At 28.8% G+C, this 23,089-nt stretch overlaps 3 protein-coding genes across 3 annotated transcripts; 1 reads left to right on the forward strand and 2 right to left on the reverse strand.

Annotated features, from left to right (window-relative positions):
* Positions 1–2,204: 2,204 nt before the first annotated feature.
* On the reverse strand, positions 2,205–5,968 carry LOC145745471 (uncharacterized). Its single transcript, XM_082563560.1, has 4 exons — positions 4,628–5,968; positions 3,204–3,303; positions 2,776–2,884; positions 2,205–2,550 (listed from the first exon to the last, which is right to left on the reverse strand). Coding segments are annotated over exons 1-4 (1,479 nt in total). The 5' UTR covers positions 5,896–5,968; the 3' UTR covers positions 2,205–2,548.
* An 8,053-nt stretch (positions 5,969–14,021) lies between these two features.
* LOC145745000 (DNA-binding protein P3A2-like) lies at positions 14,022–20,652 on the reverse strand. Its single transcript, XM_082562984.1, has 12 exons — positions 20,543–20,652; positions 19,841–19,973; positions 19,258–19,406; positions 18,818–18,944; positions 18,402–18,551; positions 17,811–17,969; positions 17,372–17,493; positions 16,978–17,089; positions 16,474–16,587; positions 15,974–16,102; positions 15,452–15,518; positions 14,022–15,011 (listed from the first exon to the last, which is right to left on the reverse strand). Exons 2-12 carry the CDS (start codon positions 19,970–19,972, stop codon positions 14,752–14,754), a joined length of 1,521 nt encoding a protein of 506 aa, XP_082419110.1. The 5' UTR covers position 19,973; positions 20,543–20,652; the 3' UTR covers positions 14,022–14,751.
* A 147-nt stretch (positions 20,653–20,799) lies between these two features.
* LOC145745634 (dynein regulatory complex protein 12-like) lies at positions 20,800–22,830 on the forward strand. Its single transcript, XM_082563765.1, has 4 exons — positions 20,800–20,962; positions 21,257–21,444; positions 21,790–21,921; positions 22,391–22,830. The coding sequence occupies exons 1-4, from the start codon at positions 20,842–20,844 to the stop codon at positions 22,541–22,543; spliced, it is 594 nt and encodes a 197-aa protein (XP_082419891.1). The 5' UTR covers positions 20,800–20,841; the 3' UTR covers positions 22,544–22,830.
* The last annotated feature ends 259 nt before the right edge of the window (positions 22,831–23,089 follow it).

The following is a 23,089-nucleotide window of genomic DNA, read 5'->3' on the forward strand; positions in this document are numbered from 1 at the left end:
ACACTGAATATTTTAGTCCTCATTGGCCATTGCGAGGTTTATGTAAAAGTTAACAATAAAGTTTATAAATTTCTACACGCATTTGTTTAATGTCTGATTGTTATTTAATATTTTTAAACAAAATTTATGCTTGTTAATTTGCAAATAAACAATACTTAGCCTTACCGCTTTGGGTCTCGCCCGGTTCAAAGGTCAGGCTTTGATTTTCCAATCGCAACACGGGCTTGGCTTGTTCGAGGTTAAGTTAAAATACTTTCAAGTATGTTTATACTTTTACACTCAAACAAAACGGTAGCTGAATTGTCAGGCTTGATTTGGCTTGCTTTTGCCTTTACAATACCTTAGTGTTGATGGGTGGTAAACGAAAATGTCTGGCAAGAATAATCAACAAATAGCGCTCACTTTCAAGTTATACCCAACGGCCTTTTAGAACTTCTGTTTAAAAAAAATAAGTGTGGGCGTCTTGTAATGTTTTGAGTTGCGCCAACACGCTAAATTAAAGTTACATTTTATGTTAAGTTTTCTTTCAAGGAACCAGAAGGGCTTTTAATCAATAAAAACTTGTGTAGGCGCCCTATTTCCATAACAAAAAGAGTTGATACCACCGCGTCCAAGTTTTTGTTAAGTGGTTATCATAGCTATGTAGAGAAAAAAATTGAAGGTTTTTTGTTAACCTAGTTTGGAAAAAAATTTTGAATGTCAAGTTACAAATTTTGTTCATTTTTCGCACAAAATCGTGCCTTGTTTTCTTATATGTTAAAAAAATATTTTGTGGTCTATAGTGTTCGCAACGTTGTTGACCTATAAAAATATTCAACAAACTTTTAATTTTAGAAAATATTAGAATATAAGCTTTCACGATTATTGGTGATATTTAACGTGACATTTGCGCGGGAAACTAAACCCAGATTTCAGAAGCGGTAGCGATTTCGTTTCGTGTGATCGTGCACACAATTTTGCGATTACGAAGTTTATTTTAAAGTCAAACACGTAAGCAGAACACCGCACGCCGTGATATTTACGTCTTACGTAGCAGCGTTTACGTAAAGAAAGGTCTTGCGTGAACGCCGCAAATTCAGCGCCAGTTTCGTCGGCAAAAACGTGAGTGCAACTGAATTTTTGTTAAGTTAAATTAACCTAACTTTAACCTTTACCGCATTGTGACCTTAAACCACAAATATTAAGGTAAACTTTTAAATATCAAGAGCATATGGCCGGGTAATGATAAAACCATACCAAAAAAAAAATAATTTAACATACTTAAGAGCAATAAATAAAACATGTACAGATTTTTTAGTATTTTAAGTTCATTAACATTTTTATATTTTTCAAACAAACTAAAAATCAAATAACAAATAGGTTTTACAAAATTAATAAAGCATAAATATAATTCTAGAGGTATATCTTCATTAATTATTGCTTTTATCATCAACTGTTTATTTAAAGACACTTTGATATTATATTTTCCCTAAGATTTTTCGCTTGAAACTTCCTTAAAAAAGATTAAAATTGCATACGTGATCTCGCTCTCGTATTTCATCAAAAATTATTTCTAATTATAGAAATATAAACAACTGGGTCTTAACTTTCTGTTTATTGAAATTCTCTCGAATGGCAGAAGTCCAAAATAAGCTATTTAGTTCGTAAAAATGATTCCATTTTTGATTTTAAACCAAACATTGCATTTGATATCAAATTATAGGTAAAAAAAATAAAAGCTTATTTTATACTATTGATAGTTTATGTAATGTGTCATGTATCGGTAATAAGCTAACAAACTTGCAACGCAGGAAAAAATATTGCTATGTAGGCTATAAATAGCCTGTCTAGATGCAATCATGTCAACGAAATGATGAAATTTCGTAATTCAGGTAAAAAGGCTTCTTAACCGTTTAATTTTGCCGCTAGGTATAAGAAGCTTATTTTGTGTCCTGTAAAACCTGAAAGCTTGACATGTTTCGTATTCGCTTTCTACGAATTCGGAAGGAAAAATTTTTCATATGCCGATTGCTAGCGAAGCTAAATGATATGACATTTATAATAAAGCATCTTAAGATCTATTAATATTGCAAAAAATTGTAATTTATTTGTAATATGGAAATTAATATAAAGAGTATGCTGCAATTGCAATCCGTAATTTTTGTTCCTTTAATTTATTTAACCAAACTACAATTGTATTATTTTAAAACATTTTTTAATGCAATATTAAAATTGATTGTATTTATAAAAAAAATAATTTCAAATTTTTTTTTAAATTTTAAATAAAAGAGTTTTTGTTGAAAAATATCTATTAAAGCAATATTGAAAAGAAAACAATGAATAAAACTGTTAAAGGTTGATATATTTATCGGTGTAATTTGGGTAAATATAAATAAATAATTTAATTTGAACTTTACACAAAAAAGAAAAATGTTAAGGCAACAGTAAATAAATAAAATATTTCTTAAATATTTAAAATGTCAGACCAATGTCAAATTTATTTATTGTTGACAAATTTAAATTTGATTGCAACATCCTCGAAAAAATCTTCTTAAATTCTTTTTCTTGATTCTAAAAAAAATATGTTTATTTAAATATTTGAGATTTAAATTTTTTTTTTAAATATTAAAGAAAAAATATATATGTCCTTGTACCCCATTTAATTTTATTTAATTCTTGTTTAATCGTTAATCAATGCATTTATCTTTCTATATGCTTGTCACTTAAGTTAAACAACCGCTTTTAAGTCGGGTTCACTACAGATGTATTGATTATTTATATGCATTAAGAACTTACACAAACTTGCTGTAGATCGCACGACGTTCACATGAGTTGCCGCATGCGTTTTTAAGTTGCTTCTCTGGTTGAAGGTTTTCCCACAAGTATGACATTGAAATGGGGGATTCTTAAAGTAATACAGTAAAATTTGTTAATATTTTGAGCTAACTTGTTAATTTAAAAAAAAACACAACCAATAGTAAGTTAAATTATAATATACTAGATTTAAATTGCTATTTGTAAAATAATTTTCATTTCAAAATAGTGCAACAAGTATAATTTCGAATGGAATAAAATATTTAACCCTTTTTTCGCCTCAGTATTATGTTATATAATAATTTAATCTATCAAAGCCCTGTGCTTATATAATAACGGTTGCGTAACCTTCTTGTGCTGTTAGCTTATAATGACAGAGGTTATTACATAAGTTAAAACCATGAACTCACTTTTAGGTGTAACAATTTATGCACTGCTAGTGTTCTCGATTGACAAAAGCCCTTACCACAGTAAGAACATTTGAATGGTTTTTCCTTGCTATGGATGTATCTAAAATAAAAATTAAAAAATTGATTTGTTATTGCCACCATTTTTTTTCATTTAATGTTTATTAAAAATAGAGTTTTAAATAATTAAGTTTTTAAATAATTCTTATATTTTTGTTTGTTGTTTTATTATTTTGTAACGTATAATTTTAATAGTAGATAATATAAATTGATGATTAAAAAAATTTAATTCACGGCGTTTTGCTTATTGGATTCGGTATCAAGAAAGTCGAAATGCCCAAGGTTAAATAATCAAAATGGCGTTTTTCTGGCAAAACGCGTGATTTTTCATTTTGGTAGTATTTTGAAATATTTGTAAATTTGACTGTATTAAATAACAAACATACCAACTATTTAAAATATTATATTAATCGTTAAGCAAACTTTAAGGTAAACAAAGCGGCTGTTTGCGTAAAAGAATTATAGTTACGTAGTTTTCAAATTTTTTTGCTGTCATCTAAATATTTTACCATTTAAAAATATATTCAACAATTTTTTTAGTTTTTTTTTCACTCGTTTAATTTTTTGTATATGTGCTGTATTTGCGCCCAAAGTTTTGGCAACAACATAAACTTTAGCGGGACATTTTAGGTAAATAAAAACATTAAAAAATATCAACAAAAAGTTAAAATTTATATCACTAAAATAAAAACCCAAAAACGTTTAACATGTTGTTGTAAGTTTATTATGGGTTTAAAATTAAATTATGTTTTATTTAATATTTTTTATTTTTAGCAATAAATAAGAATTTAAAAAAACGACATTATCCCTAATAAAAACATAAAATACATTTTTGTTAATTAAAAAAACCTAATTATGGCAATGTGGTATAGACTATATCAAAAAATGCATATACGCTTAAATTGTGCTTTTAATAAAAATATTGATTTTTAACACATTTTAAAATTTGAAAAAATATAAATTTTTAATGACATTAATTTTAGAAAAATGTGATTTTCTAAGTTTGTTTTAATCTCCCAATTTATGATAAAATTAATTAAAATTTATATTAATTTTTTGCATGATTAAAAAACTATTTTTAGGAGGTATTTTCGAAATTAAATAAACTATACAGTTAAACTTATTACATTTTTGACTAGGTGTTTTAAAACTGTTGTTTATATAAAAATCTGTCATAATTTTTTAATTTTTAAATTTGTTAATCAAATAACCAATGATAAATTTTAAGTTTTGTTAACTCGTCAAAAACAATGCTGCTTTTGATGTGATAAATGCATATATAAAATATTAATTGCATTGCGTTTTTACAGAAGTCAGAATATTATTTACGCATTTCATTTTAACTTAATTTTTACATTTAATCTCACCTGTGGTCTCGCAAATGGTCTTGTCTTCGAAAGGCTTTTTTGCAAATTTCGCATGGGTAAGGTCGTTCGTTCGTGTGAGTTCGCTCATGTATAAGCAAGTTGTACGACTTCGAAAATTCACGGCCACAGTATTTGCAGATGTAGCGCTTTTTTGGTCTGGTAGGTAGCCTGTTTGCTTTAGCTGTCTTTCTACATTTAAACTTCCCTACCATCTCAGTATTTGCTTTAAAATTTGACATTGATGTCTGCAAAGAATTACTAGTAGCGCTACAGGTTTCAAATGATGTTGATGTATAATTAGCCACGGACTGAGTTTGAATGTTTTTTCCACTGAAATTTGGTCGAAGCGACGCAGTAGCGTTAGGGCTAAGATATTGTAAGTGATTTTTATCTGGGGACCTATATAACCTTTGAGACTGAATAGAGTTTATAGGCAGAGAACTTTTTGTTAAATTTAATGGACCAAGATCATCATCAACTAGTTCGCGTAAACTTGGTCCAGTACTTGATTGTCGAGCGTAGTTACTACCAACAAAATCAGACACTGTATTTCTTGACGAACTTGGTTGGCGTAAAATGTCCATTGCTGACAAAACTTCAGTGTTCTGCCTGTTCAAGCCCATATCCATAAATCTAGGCACGAATTTGTGATGAGAATGCTTCAACAAATGGTTATCCATAGGATTGGACAACATAGTTTGTGTGTTTCGATTTGTTTCTTCGCCTAAACTTTGAGAAGTTGGGAAAGACTCTAGTAGCATAGAAATGTACGCGCTGTAGTATGCCATATTGAGCAACGGGTTTGTCATACCATACGTTTCCAGTAGTAAACGAGCACTTTGCATGGGTGATAGATGGGTGAAGGGTAACATCGGTGTTGGCATTCCATAGTTAGTAGCAAACATCGGCAACGCTGGCAAAAATCGAGGTATGACGTTTGCTGAACTTAACGTTGGCCAACTATTAGTTTGAGCAACTGAATATTTTACGTTCTGATCGAAATCTTTTATAAAGTCAGTTCTTGCACTTGAAACGTGACCATATGCATGTGGCTGACTACTTTTGTTTTCTTTAGCAAAATACTGCATTCCTCCGTTATCTTTATTTACACGTATCATATCGTAGTCGGCAGATGTCGAACACCGGCAAGACTGTACTGTATGGCCTGGCGCTTTTCTAGCTTCGCTAGCAAGCCCGCTAGTGGACTCTTTTTTTATGCTAGACAGCGATAAATCCACCGGCGTTTCGCAATCACTGTCTTTATTCATGTCTTTTTATGAAAAAATGCTTTAAACAAGCCATGAGTTGAATGATCAATTTATTCTCCCCCCCCGGTAATTTAAGTAAAAATGTCTACATATTTACTACGATCTGGGTTCTTTTTTCGTTTTTTTAGCTCCCGGCTACCGATGTTTTTAAACGGTAGCTTAAATCGACTTCGTTCAACTACAAATTGACATCTTTTGATTTCATTTATTTCTACAAATTTAATATATTCTTTTTAACGGGTAGCAGCTATTTCTTTTTAGAATCTAAATATTTTTTGAGGACAAATAAATAGTTTCGTCATTTTAGCAAACTATTTATTTGCTCTAATATTCATTTATTTCAACTGCTGCAAAATTAAAGTTACAGTGTATTTAATTAAAAATATATGCGCTATATAATATGAATTTGTAGTTATAAAAAATAGCTTTTCCATATTAGCTTGTTCGGTTATATAAGATTTTATAAGCAAATTTGTTTATCAAATCCGGCACCTTATAAGGCACATTCAGACGATCTAAGCCGGATTCACGATGGCAGAGTTTCTAAAAAACAAAATCTTCTCACGTACTTCCAAGGTAAACATGCTTGATAATTTCGCGATCGTTTTGGTTTAAATCACGATTACGACCCAGCCGCAATTCTTAGGAGAAAGAGTAAGGATCTAAATTCCCAAAAGCACTGCTATCAACGTATCGCATTTAATGAAATATAGGGCGTGGATTTGATCAATTTTATTTATAATTTTGTACCTTTTAAGAACAATGAAAAAAATTGCATAACTATGAAGTGTTGCTATTTAATTTTTATTGATATCCTTACTTTTTATGAAGTTTTTCATGATAAAAATATAAACAAAGTATTTAAAGATAAGCGAACTTAAATCAAAACAAAGCAACAACATTTAGCTATGTTTACAAAAATACTCTTTGTCTATTGCGATAGACATTTGTTTGTTGTATATTTGTAGATTTAACCTCACGCTGAACGTGTTGTTTACAACTGCGTTTTGCGTTTTGAGAATTAAACCTAAGTGCGGGTAATGAAACTAACTAAGGCCTGCACAATATTGTATTTTTACAAGACATTCGTGAAACGAGTAAACAGACACGATTTGTAGATTATGGTCAATCCCATGTGATTTTTTGCACGGCGTATACTTGACATTTGCCAAAACGTGAGGCCAGTCCTAATAATAAATTCAAGGCAAAACAATAGCGCCTTTACACAACACAAGTGCAAAGCATGAAGTGTCCTAAAATGGCCTTGTGTTGTTGCAAAAATCATGATGTTGTGCCTTAATTAAAACAAAACCTACACATTGTTAAGCTAACGGGTGTACCCAGTCGTTTTGTGTGCAAGGAGCAGAAGCATACCGTCATCAGAAAACCATGTAAAGATCTGATCCAAAAATAGGCATTTCTGCAAGAACTGATTAAGTAATCGATGATTTTTTTCAGTTATTAAAAGAAAACAAAAAAGTGTCTTTGTATAAATTACCCTCGGGCAAAATGATATGTGATGCAATAGCAGACAACGAAATTAAGTCTATACCTTAACTTTTACTGACAACCTAAAAATGTTTCGCAAGCTTTTTTTAAAAATAAAAAAGTAAAAAATTACATCTTTAATATATTATCCAAATTTAATATTTTAAATGCAAATAAATAAGTTTATTCTTTTTATAAATTTTCAACAGGAACCCAAACTTTTTTTCCGAAAATTAGTTTGTCCTCTTTTTTGTAGTTTTATTGTTTTAAAATGTTAAACCATCTTAACTTTGCCACCTTAATTTTAACTTCCACCACCTCAACTGTCGTCGTTGATGTTCATCTGATTAGTAATATAACCTTTATAACTAATAGCTACATCACAATCACGTTTATTTTTGCCATAGCCTTACTTTCCCTGAATTCTTACTTAACTGTAATAACCACCAACTTTTAATGTTACCTTATTACCATTATTTTTTTAATTATCTTTACTGCTACTTTTATATTCTATTTTCACCGCACTTTTAACATTATCAGTATTGTAACCTTTTTTAGGACTAGCACTTTGCAATTCAGGTCAACTTAGCTATAGTAAATTACATGTTTTACTAAGATGACTTAGCTGTTAGAATAATTTGACTATACAACTGTTTTATTTTTTGGTCGATTTTAAAACATTCATTTTCACAGACGGAGAACTCCGCTAGACGTCGTTAGCTCTCCAATTAAGCTGGAAGTTTAGAGCTTGGTTATAAAATGAGTCCGGTAGTGTGGCGAACCGGTCATGGCGTCGGACTACGAGCCGAAATGTTTCTACGAGCCGAAAGGTTCGAGCCGCACCAACGTCACACTATTCGCCCTTGAGCCCGGCATTTACGGATAGCTCAAAACACGTTATGAAAGCACACCGTTCCCCAATAAAAAATATAAAACCTATCACCTTAAGGTAATATAAAAAAAAAAATTGGTTATAAAATGAAAGCCTAGTAATTTAGTATTCCAGTGATGGTAGAAGATATTATATTCTTGTTTTGGTTTAATTTTGATCAAAAATTAACTTAAGGTAATACTGATCAAAAAGTTTGTTACGACACTTTCAAAAACTGTTTATCAATACCTTTTGATTACTAAAGAAATTTTTTTGAACAAATACTATTCTTATGACTTTGTAATATGCTACTTTCACCATTTTTGCTACCACTCCAAGCAAATTTTTTAAAACAGTATATCATTAGAATTAGTTTTACACCAAAAATAAATATGTGCTTCATTTAACCGTAATTTATTCATCAAACAAATTACTAAATAGCCTATATAGATAAGATATTTATGCTTTAATATTCGATTCTTTGTAATTGGTTGTTTTTTTGTGCAATTATTTTAGTATATTAGTTAGCTCATTATTGTAAAGATATTCTATACAAGCAAAGCCATAACAACCGTATACAGCGACAACAAAGGTTAGCGTGTCAATTTTGAGTTTCTTTTTCAAATATTATATCTTCCTGTATAAAACTGATGATTACTGTGTTCAGCGGCGTGTCGAAGAATTCCATTTTATTCACAGAATCAATTTTTTACAGTTTTGTGTCTGCCTGAAATTTTTGTCAAAAAAATCAATAACCTAAAATTGAAATTATATTTGTAGTATTAGTTTGGTATTTTGTTGTGCCAATAAAATTCAGTGAAATACTTATAAAGGATTTAAGGGAAATTTAACTAAAAAGTATTAATATGTTGATAATACAATAGGGCAGTTTAAAGGCAATATGGTTAAAATAGATATCTGTCATAAAGATAAAACAGCTGTCGGAAATTTTCCATATTAGTTTAGCATATTACAAAATTTTTCAAATTTTGTTTTTTGTTTAAATTAGATATGCCATTATTTAGCGTTTAAAAAAAAGCGTAGAGTTTAAATAAATGTGTAGACCTTATTTAAAATTCGTTATAGAATCAGTAGGTTTAGTAAAATACGTTACATTGGGTTTAAAAATGCGCCCGCGGTCGGTATAGGGTTTAGTAACAATGGTTTACTGATGCTATGTGTATAGCGACAACCCGGCCCAAAGCATCATAATTATAGGTTTCAATAAGATACTAGTTGGTGTCAAAATATTTCTTATTCACTATACTTCAACGGATAAAAACTACCACCGTCGCTATGGCAGTTAATTTAAACTCTCGGAACTTTCCAACAGTTTTTTTTTTCATTATTAGTTTAGTCTGCTTACCTATTAAACTATATTACAGGAAATGGTGGCGCGTGATATTATATTTTGATAATGCCTGTATTGTAAGTAGTTCAATAGGAAGGATATAATACAAACGATAAAAGGTAAATCTATGGCCAATAACATAATCAATAAATAGATAAATATGATGAACGGTAATTAGAATAAAGTAAAGGTAGACAATGTAAGGTAATATGTAAGTTTTATTTCTGACAATTTGAGCTTTTATTTTGTGACAATATGAGCTAAAGACAAGCTAAAAAGGTAACCCGTTATTTTTTTCGTCATTAAATTGCTAATAAGTTTTTTTGATTTTTGAAATATAAAAAAAACATAACGATAATATTAGTTAAAATAAAAAATTCCAAACAACATTTTTAGCATTATTATTTTGAAGTTAAAACGATGAGACTGTTGTTGGTTATGTTAAAACGAGGATAAATAAAAAAATATATAGAATTCTCAAGATATTATAAGGTAATAAATCTATATTTGGAGTGATCTACCTTTTGTATGTATGTATGTGACACTTTAGCAATAAAAATAAATAGTAAAATTTCTAAAGAATTTTGTGTTAAAATATTTTTTGACAAAGTCATTAAAAATCGATCAATTAAAAAATCTAAACTATATTTTAAATAGTGTTATTCTTTTTGTTTTGTTTGGTGTTTTTTCTCCCAATTTTATAGGTAAAACTAGCAAGTGTCACACATTGGTTATACAATTAAACTTAATATAATTTAACATATAATTTGTGTTATATTATTTTATTGCATACGGTGTGTGTTATAATAAGACTGTTTCGAAGTAATGATAATACCAGGATGCTATGACAATAGGATATCCCACGCTATATATTTACAAAACACACTAATGCAATCCGTATCAAATGAAAATATTTTAATTAAAATTAATAAAAAAAATAATTTTAATATTTAGTAAAAAAAATTTTCATTGTCTTGTTAGTTAAAATTATTGTCTAACATTTTTTTATTGAAAGAAAAAAAATTTTATATTGTAGATAACAAAAAAATTAATGCAAAAATTTATAAGAAAATTAAGCTGTAAAGAATTCTAAATGTAAAATGTTAAGGATGCGCATTGCTTCTAAGAAATGTTTAATAAACAGATCAAATGACGCAATTGCCTTAGATGATCTTGCTGAAGCGTATTTTAGTTAGTTTCCTTAGTTTATAGATATATTTGTGTGTGTGTGTGTGCGCGCGCATATGTGTGTGTGTGTAAAATATATTATAAATACAATAATGTGATGATATATCAAATTAATACATCGCAATGTATGAATATGTAACATTGTTTTGCCAAATAGTTTTCTGTAGATTTGTGATAAATTAAGTTTAAGAAAAAAAGACAAAGAAAAACGAAGACTAGTCACGTGACTCTGGTCGCTGATGAGCGTTTAGTGATAAAAAAAGTTTGTTAAAAATTTACGGAACGCACCAAAAATATGGTAGATATCTTTTTATTTTGGTTTTTAATTATATTTAGAAAAAAAAAAAAAAGTTTAGGAATTTTCTTAAACACGATAATCGTTGAGTATCTGACTGCAAAAAAAAAACTTAACAGGCACGCTATTGTCGCCCCCACAACAACAAATAACTTAATATTTTTTAATTAGAAAAAAAATTTATTGCAATTTTTTATAACAGTACAGGTAGAGCTGTGAAAAGTGAACACAGTAAACTCTTATGTAAAAAAAACAACGATTTAAATATGTATTTCAATTGCTAAGATATATATTATAAAATGTGTGTAATATTTTCGCAAATTTGGAAAAAAAATAATTAAACAATATAAGTTATTTTAATTTATACGAGACTTTATAACATATACATTTGATGTTATATGTAAAACCTAATAAAAAAAATTAATTCACCTAATACCATGTTAATAAATGTTCAAAGTTGGCAGAAATTTTACCACAAATATAAATCCCGTTTAAACAAAAATATATTTTTTAGAGAAAAATTAAGGGCAAAAATTTAATATTTAACAGAAGTAAATGAATTGTTTTATGATGGTTTAATATTACACCATCGAAAGATACCATTCGCTTTATTTCAACCCGGAAACTGCATTATTTGTAATTAGCCTATCACATGTCGAGTACAATTCTTACGTATTTATCCAGTCACGTGATAGAAACCAACGCCCTCTCCTTATAACCTAATCATGTAGTTAAACAAAAAGGATACTGACTTTGAAACATTTTAAATATTTGTAAATGGACAATAAGTTCAAATCGCATAGTCTAGAAGTTAAATAAATTCCATTACTAGTTTTACAATAATTTAATTTATTGTATTGTTCTTTAAACTTTTACTTACTATTGCTTTTATACAAAATTTCTATAACCTGAATAGTATATAAAAGAACATTTTTTACAAAAAAGAGGATAACTTGTATTAGAAAAAATAATAGAATTAAGTAATAACTTTCAGAGATATCAATTAAGAACATTTAAAATAACATTTTATAATACTTAGAAGTATAATGTATTAATAAGCTAAATCACGGTAATTAGTCCCATGCATTACGGCTGCATTTCATTATAGTAAGTTAATTAAAAGATTTGTAGCCATTAACGACCTATTAAAATAATAAAAAAGTGTGGCCGTTAATGGCTTGCGTTGCAATGTTTATTTAATTTACCATCTAGTAAGTAATGAGACTTTTCTAGAAGTCGGGTATATTGACTTTGTTTTGATAAGGGATTTGTAATTGTGCTGTAATAAGCACACGGCGAATTTCGCCGGTCGCGAGGCCAACGCGTAAGTGTGCGTTTTTACAAAAAACCATGGTGCATTTACATCCCTAATCCCCCGCAAAGTCGTCCGGTTAATGTACCTGCAGACTTCCAAGGTGGACTTTAAAGTATAGCCAGTACTTTTCCGAGCTGATATACATCCCACTAATTGTTTACAAAATGTAGTCAGCACATCCGTCGGTTTTAAAAGATTATTTTCCTAGCTTATATATGTTATTACTGTTCCTTCTATATGTCATAGACTATCTAACAAAATACCTAATTTAAACCGAAAACTAACCATACTACAATTTTCTAAAAAAAAACTAGAAAATGTAAGTTAAATCATTGACAATATATGGCACATGTTAGAATTCACTGTTTGTCATTTCCAGTGGACTGTCATGTGCTGTTAGTTGACATGATTATATTCTACTAATATAAATGAGAAGTTATACCAGACATATTATAAAAAAGGTTAAAAAATAAATAACCAAGACCTTGTGCACTGTCATAAATTTGATTTAAAAAAAAATTGTTAGCAAAACGAAATGTTTTGTTCAAATCCATACCATGCCTTTGTTAATTTATTAATTCATCAGTAACGATAATCAATTTACATAGTTTTAAAGTGTGTTACCCTAAAAATCAGTATAATTTAAAGCGTATTATGTAGTATAAGTGTTATTGAGGCTACCATATTTCAATAGCAATTGCACTACTAAAGCCTAAAACATAATCATTGAAACACTGCAAATTCAGCCAATGTGTAGCTATTATTGCCAAGTAACACTTTGTGTAAATAGTGCCACATTTTATTAATAGATTAATATAGAGTCGCAATATACCATGTAATCCCTTATAATCTACATGCAGGTAGATGTTAATTATGTCTGAGAGAACGCACTTCTGATAACGGGCTAATAACCAGTCTTGAGGGAAGACGTTCGTCTACACGAAATAGCCGTTAATGCATTATTCAAAAGGCACGATTGCATGATAGAAAAAGGCAAGCAGGTCAATATATAAACAGCAAGGAATGACGACATATGATAGGTAGTGCATAGACAACCACAAGTAGTTTTGCAGCAGGTGTTTTCATTCCTTAAAGTCTTTAGCTTATTAAAATGGAAATGTATAATAGTGTTACTTAGAAAAAACATTTTTCGTTAGTTTCGGTTTGGCACTGGCACATATTTGATAACTATATGTAGTACTATCAAGTATTGCCTGTGCTAATCAGAGACAAACGGACAGTCAACGTTAATAAAATCCACTACTGAGGGAAGTTGTATTTGGAATGTGTAACAAAGGTGTGGTTCAGTACTTGGCAAAATATAGAACTCACGTTGGATTTGACAAAGTATATCCAGTGGTTTTAATTTTGCTAATCACGGAAACCACGCATTAGCAGCAACATGCCAGGTAAAACATATTTCTATTTCATCACCAACTGCCTGAACGACACGTGTTAGCGCCTTTTTAATGTAACAGAAATTGTAAAAAAATGTAAATTTAAACCAGCACTTCAAAAACTTTTGGATGCAAAACCTACAATAGTTTTTAAGCTAATAGCAAAGCAACCAACGCAGATTTTTTTGCTCGATTTTTAGTCAATTTCAGCCGGATCGAAAAACTAAAATATTAATGAGTAACCGAACAGCTGTTTGTAAACCTATTCGCTACAGAATTCAACAATACAAAGCAGCAATTCTATGTAATATATGCACAGTAATGAAAAAGTACATAGAATAAGCGAAGTTGCTGATGGTAACTCTAGTTTAATTCATTGTCTATTGGGGATTTTAATATGGGACTGATGTTTTATAATAATTTTTGCAAAACTTTCAGTGTGAAACTCATTTTAAGTAATATAATAACTGCTGAATTGACATAATTTTAATTGGTGATTATTTTGATGCGGTTACATATTTTACTGCGTTGTTTTTCCTAAATAAAATTGGCTTGATTTCCAACAAAATTTCCAACAAAAGAACCACACTTTCCAACAAAAGAAAAAAGAAGTTTCGGACATTAGCAAGACATTTTTTTTGGCAATGCATACGTTAAACAGGGCTACAACATGCTTTTTTGTTGAAAACGATCAGCACTATTCAAAAGCTAAATGTAGCAACATACTATATAGGTTATAGGTTACAAGCGACAACATTTGCAAATAACTTTTTAGTTTGCAAATAACTTTTCGGTTTTGAAATAAATCAACTCGATAATTTGATTAGATCAGGCAATAAATTACCAATTTTTAATAGATTATCCTATAAAAAACGTACAATATACCCGTTATCAAACGTTTAAAATTTGATAAACGTTTTCAAATTCTCAAAAAAAATATTTTTAAAGGATTTAAAAACTTAAACCACTTTCTGATTTCGAATCTCTGTCACATTTCGCATCTTGTTCAACTTTTTCTGTTAAATTAGCTGACATGCTTCTCGACCGGTCACCCTTTATTTGGTTGAGTTTGGGTGAGGGTCGAAGTCCAAGAAAGTCAGGGGTTAAATGTATTCGACCGTCTGGTGATATGGAAACGGAACCAGCACCCGATTGCTGGTTAATCGTGTTGGCGATCTTCTCATAAACGGAGACAGGAATTTGGACCATAGCTGTTACAATTAAAACTCGTTTTTGTAATTTTTGTTTTTATCTTTACTTGATGTAAGTAAGCCGACTTTACAGCCTAAACATTAAGTAGTTTTCTCTACCAATGCCTATTCTTGATGTGAGCATTGTCTATTTGTTAGCCTTTTCGCATTTACTATCACTTAAAGTGGTAGTAATTCTACAACATGGAAACTGTGGGAATCGAACGAAACACCCAAAGTATAGTAATGCGTAATAGCCCGTTTTTAATAACTGTGCCAAGTCGAAAATTAGATAAAAATAAATAAGTATTTAAATGGCCTTTTCTTTGTTTTGAATTGGAATTAATAAAAAAATATGATAGTGATATTACTTTCTTAAGACTTTAAAATTTTTTTTTACACATGTTTAGAACAATGTTTCGATAGTTAAAAGTGATAAAAAATACTGAACAATACTTTACCCGAAGATTCGTCTTCAGCAGATATCGTAACGTCATCGTTTTGTTCTAAATTACTTTCATTAACCATCTGAACAAAAATTTAAATTAAAAAAATATTTAAAATAACGGCTATAGAGCGTTATGTTTTTACAAGAGAATATTTAAATTTATTTAAATAATTTAACGGCAAATAAGGTGTGTGAAAATTTTTCGAATAAGGTGTGTGTAAAACATCTAAAAATACCGCTTTATAGTTTATTTATACGAACGGCTTGCAATATAGGTAATATCACTCGGCACCAGCCCTTGAGGTCTAGAGTTCGATCACCAAAAACTCCACGTCGTTGGGCAATTCGTGTTATTCAGTATTTAATAATGTCAATCAAGTCTAAGTTCAGTCGATATACAGGGCTTGTAATATCCTAGACTGGCAAAGGCAACTCCAAATTTGACCAGGGTAAGGAAGTAACGTAATTTCAGGCTGTGAAATCAATCTTATACAACTAGGTTAAACATTTTTATTTAAATAAATAAAAAACTTACCTGTTCGTTGGTTGAAAAGGGAAGTGAAAGGGGCTCATTGCGTTTTCTGTCGATATCGGAAGTTATGACACTAAAACTTTCGACCATGTTGTCTGTTTGATTTTCTAGAGGCCAATTTCCGGCTTCAATCTTGAGTAAAGTTTAAGTAAAAAACGTTAGACATTTTTTTTGTTATTTTATTACTATAAGTTAAAAGTATTGGGTTGGAATAGTGTAAACCTGCCTTGTAAATTGTCCTCAGGAAAGGACTGTACTTACACTGGTAGTATACTGGTCATGGCAACATACTGGTAATAGCATTGAAATGCAGCATAAAAGTTTAAGATTATTGCTGCACTAATACCTTACCATTTGCCCTTGATTTCGTCGTTTACAGATAACTTAAACATGTATTAACAGCACACACTTTCCAAATAAAATGCGATAAATAAACAGAATCTCTAATATTTAAATCTAGAAAAGGCATTTGTAGACTTATTAAATAAATATTAAAAACCAACATCTTCCATGGTCATTTCTAGTCTGTTGTCACTGGATGACTGGGTGGTTAATGTGGCCACGGCTGCACCAGATTGGTCCTGATGAATGGTTGCAATGGTCTGACCAGAATCCAACTTAAAAAAGAGTTATAATTTTTTTACAAAATCTTTAACAAACATTAGTAGGTTACACGTAAAAATAGATAATTATAAGTAAATGAGTTTTGTTAAATTCTAGAAATATAAAGGCTTTATATGAACTCCTGCTGAGCCAGCACTTAATCAGGCAAATAATAATCAGGCAATTACAATTTATATAATATCCCAAACTGCTAAAGGCAACTCAAAACTGGGTAGGAGTAACTGATGTTGAGGTTACACATTCGACCAAATCCACATCGAGGATAAAGATATATACAAAAAACACTTCCATTTTATAGAATTTTTTTTTCTTTACTGTTGGAAATTTTATTTGTGTTATTTTGATCGTCTATACTTTAACAAAAATGTTCAAAAATGGTTTACCTGTATTAGAGAAACAGAACCATCAGCATTATGAACAGTTTGAACCAGAGTAGGGGATGTAACTGACATGGTGGAACTTGTGCATGGCATGTGAACTCCCAGTAATTTGTCACTAACAAAAATATCACAATAAAGAAGAAATGAATACCACTTCAAATAAAATATATTACGTTTTGTTAATATTGTACATTTTATTTAAAGAAAAATACAAGTCTTTAATTTTTTTTAAATGAATGTTGTAACAGAACTACCCAAAAATGCCAAGCACAAATGTATATAGGCATAAGTTGAACTTGAAAACAAAACTTTTTGGGTCAAAGCTGATAACATCACAATTGTGCTAACTACATGGTCTGAGACTAAAAATTAGTTTTAATATTGTATAAGAACCAACCGTTTTAACTCAATAGAATCCAGATTATCCTCTGTAGAAAAACTGCCATAAAGTAAATCTTCCCTGTTGTGATATCTATAACAATTTCGAACTATTTGTCTTAATGCTTGTGTCCAAGAAACCTAAAAAGTATAAAGTTTTATTGCTTTTAAGAACATTGGATTTTTTTTATGAAGTTGACATCAAGTTTTAAATTTTTTTCAATTCGTTGGCTTTTAAATTTGTTTTGTAATGCCAAATTATTCCTCTTTTAAAAGTTGCTTGTTTTTTTTGCTCGGCTGAAGTTGGCACAAGTTAATTGAATACCATACTTCTGAATTTAATAAAAAAGTTTTTAAAGAGCTTAGATTAAAATAAAACAGCAACAACATATAAAAAATAAAAAAAAATGTCACAGGAAATGCTGGAAATTACAAACAGTTTAAAACAAAATAATTACTACTGATTTTCGTTCTTGTGTTCGATCATCCCTTCTCACATTAGCCCATGGTACATCCTGGGGCCACCACACGGGGCGTGTGTGATCTCGACCCCACCCAGGTTTTCCTCGTCCTGTAGAGTATTTCAACATTTCCGGAATAAACATTCGAAGTTGTGCCTAATTTCAAGTTTATTAATGTTACATTACGTACAATAATTTTAATAAAAAAACTTATACTCTGTTTTATAAAACAAATAAACATTATCTTAACCTCAAAAATTTAAAATTACTTATAATGTTTTTAATATAAGTTGCCAGTTACAATTCGTTTTATAAATAATTCTAAAATTTTAAGAGTTTCCTTATGATACTTTTTTCAACTTGTTTTTTATCAACTTGGTTAAAATATTGGTAGTAGTCCCTAGATCACTTAAACAAAGGAAAGTTTACTTATTTGTTAAAAATTTGAACATTGTTCAACACTTAAAAGTCCTAAGCTTTATAATGTACAAACAAATAAATTAGTTTTATCGAATATTTGTATAAACTGAAAATTTTGGTTTTTATTTATAAAAGAAAGTAAATGGAAAAAAATAAAGAATATTTTACTTGATTCATTTTATCAACAGTTGTTGGCAAGCCTTCTACTGTTAAAACTGGAAGTTCAAACTGTTCAGAATTTCCCTCAGTATTTTGAGGATATTTTTGTTGCAATGCAGTTTCTATCTCACTGAATATTAAATCTCGACAATTTTTTACCTTTATAAAAAAAATATTTAAAAAAATTTTAACGGAGGGGTCCTTAAATATTTTTATTTAAAATAATATAACCTAAACTTTATATGATTAACAGATTAACAATTTTAACAATTTTTCCATAAAAATTTAATAAATGTCTGAAATAGATTTAAAATAATTGTCTTAAGTTTAAACCTATTAATTAAACGAAACCCAAGACTATCACAAAAGTTGCTCTTAAAACAGTTACCCAAAAAAACTATTAAAGTGTAAAAAATATAACACACCACACGATCTAGTGGAGATGAACCAAAAACACAAAAGTTTGGATTTTCCTTTCCAGGAGACACACAAAGAACAACTGCTTGCTGACCACATCGAGTACAAAGTTCATGAATTGTCTGTTTTAATTTTCTAAAAAAAGAATTTTTTCAGGTTTGATAATAAAATAAAATGTATTTATATAGTAACATCATGTATTTGTGTTTTAAGTATGATTAAAACATGTTTTAAATTAAAAAATAATTTTCCATTACAATAAAGTAATATTGCTGTACACTTTTTTGAATAAACTTCATTAATGTGTAAAATTTAAGTATAAAATAATTTTCATTGTGATTCATAGAATATAAAATATAGGCTCATGCAGCAGTTTAAATAGTTGCAATGTTTATTTCAAGTCAAAATAAAAAAAAATGTTATAATAAATTATGTTTTAAGATCTTACCTTATTAGACGGGTATGTTGTCTTTTACGGGCGGTTGGGTTTAGTTCAAACTTGTATGGCCGATGTCGTTTGTGGGAAGATGCTAGAGCAGCAGCTGCTGCTAATCCTGGAATCGTACCTGAGCCTGCAAGGACAGTGCTTATTGTTTCCTTAAATAAAAAAATGTGTTGGTTAAATGCAGCAAAAACAATTCTTAAAATTATAAAATTTTATTTTCCTAGTTTAAAAAATATGCTTTATAAACTAACGTTAGATAGCCTATTTACAAACTAAATAAAAAACGGTTTTTAGGATAATTTAACCAATCATTTTAACTTTCCCACTTAAACATTCATTGTTATACAGATATTGATTTGTTTAAATTAAACTAGATTTTGCAAATAAAATATCTACAAATTATTTATTACACTAAACTGTAATATTGTTTTATAATTGACAAAAACTTAAAATTTCAATTTTTTAAATCTACAAAATATCCTTAATTTCTAACCCTGGATTGTTTGGACTTTTTCGTATTTAAAATTTTGATCTTTTTGTAAGTTGATTAGCTATTGATCAAATGATCACCAACATTTATACATACCTGTAGTTCAGCACTAAGAAGATTACTTGTGTTGACTGGTTCCTCTCCAATGTCACCTTCTTCTTCACTTAGCATGTCCAGTCCAGCTGGAAGCGAGTTTATAATGATTTGATTCATGTCTTGCTCCTCCATTCTGTTAAAAATAAATTTAAATTCGTTAGCAATTAAACAAAAATATTAAACTGTAAAAGCACATAATTAGGATAACATTGTATTTTGTTTATGATCAAAAAATGTAAGTGAACCAATTAAGATAAAGAGAAATTAAAGGTAGATTAAAGTGCAATATTTTGATTTTTATATAACGAAACACGAGTTACAGTTTTTAACTAATAAACAAAAAAAAAGTTTTTAGGTTAATGAAAATGTCTGTATGTAAAAATGTCAGTTTGCCATAAATGGTTTGCCAAATTTTTATTTAAATACTATGATTAGGAAATAGTTGTATACAAAACAATGCAAACACTTTGATTTTACAAGATAAAACAGTTTAAAATTGTTCATTTATATTTTTTTTGTAAGTTACAACTGGGCATGTGCAAGGCACCTGCGCACTGTAATATCACTAGGGTAAACGATTGTTGCTAAGAATGCTAACATAAAGACACAACACAGTGGTTTTATACTGACAAGCCGAAGACGATATAGAACTATAACTATATTACTTGAAAAAACAATGCACTTAAGTTAATAATACATTACCTTAGTTGTTGTAACAAAATTGATCACACTGTAAGTTTGAAGATTGTTTAATGGCTGCCTTCGCATGAATGATTATGACGTAAGAAATGTCGCGCAAGCGAATTTTAACAATATAAAAAGATAAACAGCTAAAATTCATTAGCAACAAAAAGCGAATTGATTTAAACTTAATGTTTAGGAAAAAGTTTACAATTGACAATTATGTGATTATTTACTGTATAACTGACATTTTAACTTTTTTCGATGTATTTAGATTGTTGAGTTTAGATTACATTTTGTTTCATTTAAATATTTCTAATATGCCACCCAAAAAGAAAAAGGGAAAAAAGAAGGGGAAAAAAGGAAAGAAAGATGAAGCAAAAGAAGAAGATAAACTCAAGAAAACTCTTCGCGAAATTGATGTTCTTAAAGATCATTTAGGTAGCAATTTTTAAGCTTTAAAATTTAAAACTATCAAAACCACATAATTTTGTACATATGTATCTATTGGACATAAACAGTTAGATTTTAACCACATGCTTTTCAATTTCCTCGTTAACCTTGAAATTTAAATAGGAACTCAAAAGTAAACAGTTTAAATTGTTGATAAAAGATTTAAATGTGTATTTGTACCCGGATTCATAGTAACAAACAATTTTAAAAGTTTCAGCTGTTTGCTATGACAAAAAAACATATATTAATTCTAAAATTTATAACAAGACTGTGTTTATTTAGCACATAGAAATGAAATTGCTCGAAGGTCCCAAGCTTCTGCATCTGATGCTCAAGAAAAACTACATCAAGTTGAAGAAAAACTTAATGAAAAACATCTCGAGCAACTGGATGTTAGTGCAGATTTAACAAGACAATATAAGACCATGCAAACTGAAATGGGAATCAATTTACATCAACTTGAAGCAGAAGTAACATTTTATTTATAAATCTATATTTTTAGGAAAAAATTCAAACTAAATTTAGTGATTTTAATATATTTATATTAACTGTTAACTAATTATCAAAAAACAGTTAAGTGCTTAAAGTCATTATATAATCTATTTATATCAAGAAATAAGTGATAACATATGTCAATACGGTTTATACTTATATTTTCACCTAATCAGTTTTAGTTCTATTAAACGATTACCACAAAAATTGGTTAAATGGTTATTCGTTAACTTGTGGGTCAAATTTTATTGTTTAAAATAGCTGTTTTTTTATTATTGTGCATTAATTAGGACCTAGTTTAAAATCTCTTTTTTTAATTTTAGGTGAGCCATTTGCGTCAGCAACTTTCACATGCCCAATCTGAATTAAAAAAAACAAAAGAAGAGAAAGAGAAAATGGAAAAAGAGAAAAATGACATAATTCAAAAACTTGAAACTAGAATTGATGGAATGGAGGTAGGTTTAATTTTTAACAACTTTATACATATTCAATAAATATCTTTTTATGTGTAAATAGTGTAGGTTATTAAGTAAATATTTTATTTATATACATATGTTTAATAAAAATATATGCAATTTTAGGTATTTTATAAACTATACTATTAAGTATTAATTTTAGAATGAAAATATCACTGATTGTAGTCAACCACTTGGCTTTACTACACAAAATCCTATGTTTAACCCCCTTATTCTATTCAGTTATTCAAATAGGGAACTTTGAATGTTATAAATTTCTGTATAATATTTTAAAGGTGCCAAAAGGCAACATAAGGTTGAATTAGGGTAACAAATATTACTTTTTCCTATTTGGAATTCAAATTATATCTTTTCCCATTTGGAATTCAAATTATAAATTTTTTTTATTAAATTTAGGCAACCTATTTAAAACAAAAATTTTAAAATGATTTAAATTTGTATTTTAAAGGGTGCATATGAGAGAGTATTAACAGAAGCTCTAGATTCACTTATTGGCAAGATCGAAATTACTAAAAGCCGATGGGAGGATGAAAATATTGTCATACAAGAACAAAACAAGAAAGCTTTGCTAGAATTTGGTTTAAATCATCTCGATTTGTAAGAAATTAATTTTTTTTCACAAGACATTAGGTTTTTCCAAAATTCAGTTGTTGTTTAATATTTAAACAGTTTGTAGCCAAACTATGATTTTACCTTTAATCCCCATACCTACATTGTTTTTAAATGTTTGTTAAGAAATATTATTTTTTATACTTTACCTAATACAATACCTTAAAACTGTGTTATCATTTTTTTTAAAACTGTGAAAATTTGTTTTTATATTTTTTTTAAAACTGTGTTACTTATCTTTTAACATAAATTTATTTTGTCATTTTTAAATATTGCCTTACCCTCAAGTTAATTTTAAATTTATAATTTATTTAAAATACATAATAAATACTAAAAAATATATTCATAAAAAGGATCAAATGTTTTTTAACCATATTTTATTTTTTAAATAAATTTTAACATCATTTTTAAATCAGTGTTGTCTTTTTAGAATTTTATTTTTTTTGCTTGAGATATTTTTATATTGGCAATATCAGGGGTGGATCTTGAACTTTAAACTATTTTGTAACACAAAATATTTTAATATATTTAGAATAAA

Source organism: Corella eumyota, chromosome 3 (assembly GCF_963082875.1).
Source record: "Corella eumyota chromosome 3, kaCorEumy4.1, whole genome shotgun sequence".
In the NCBI taxonomy this organism is placed as follows: domain Eukaryota; kingdom Metazoa; phylum Chordata; class Ascidiacea; order Phlebobranchia; family Corellidae; genus Corella; species Corella eumyota.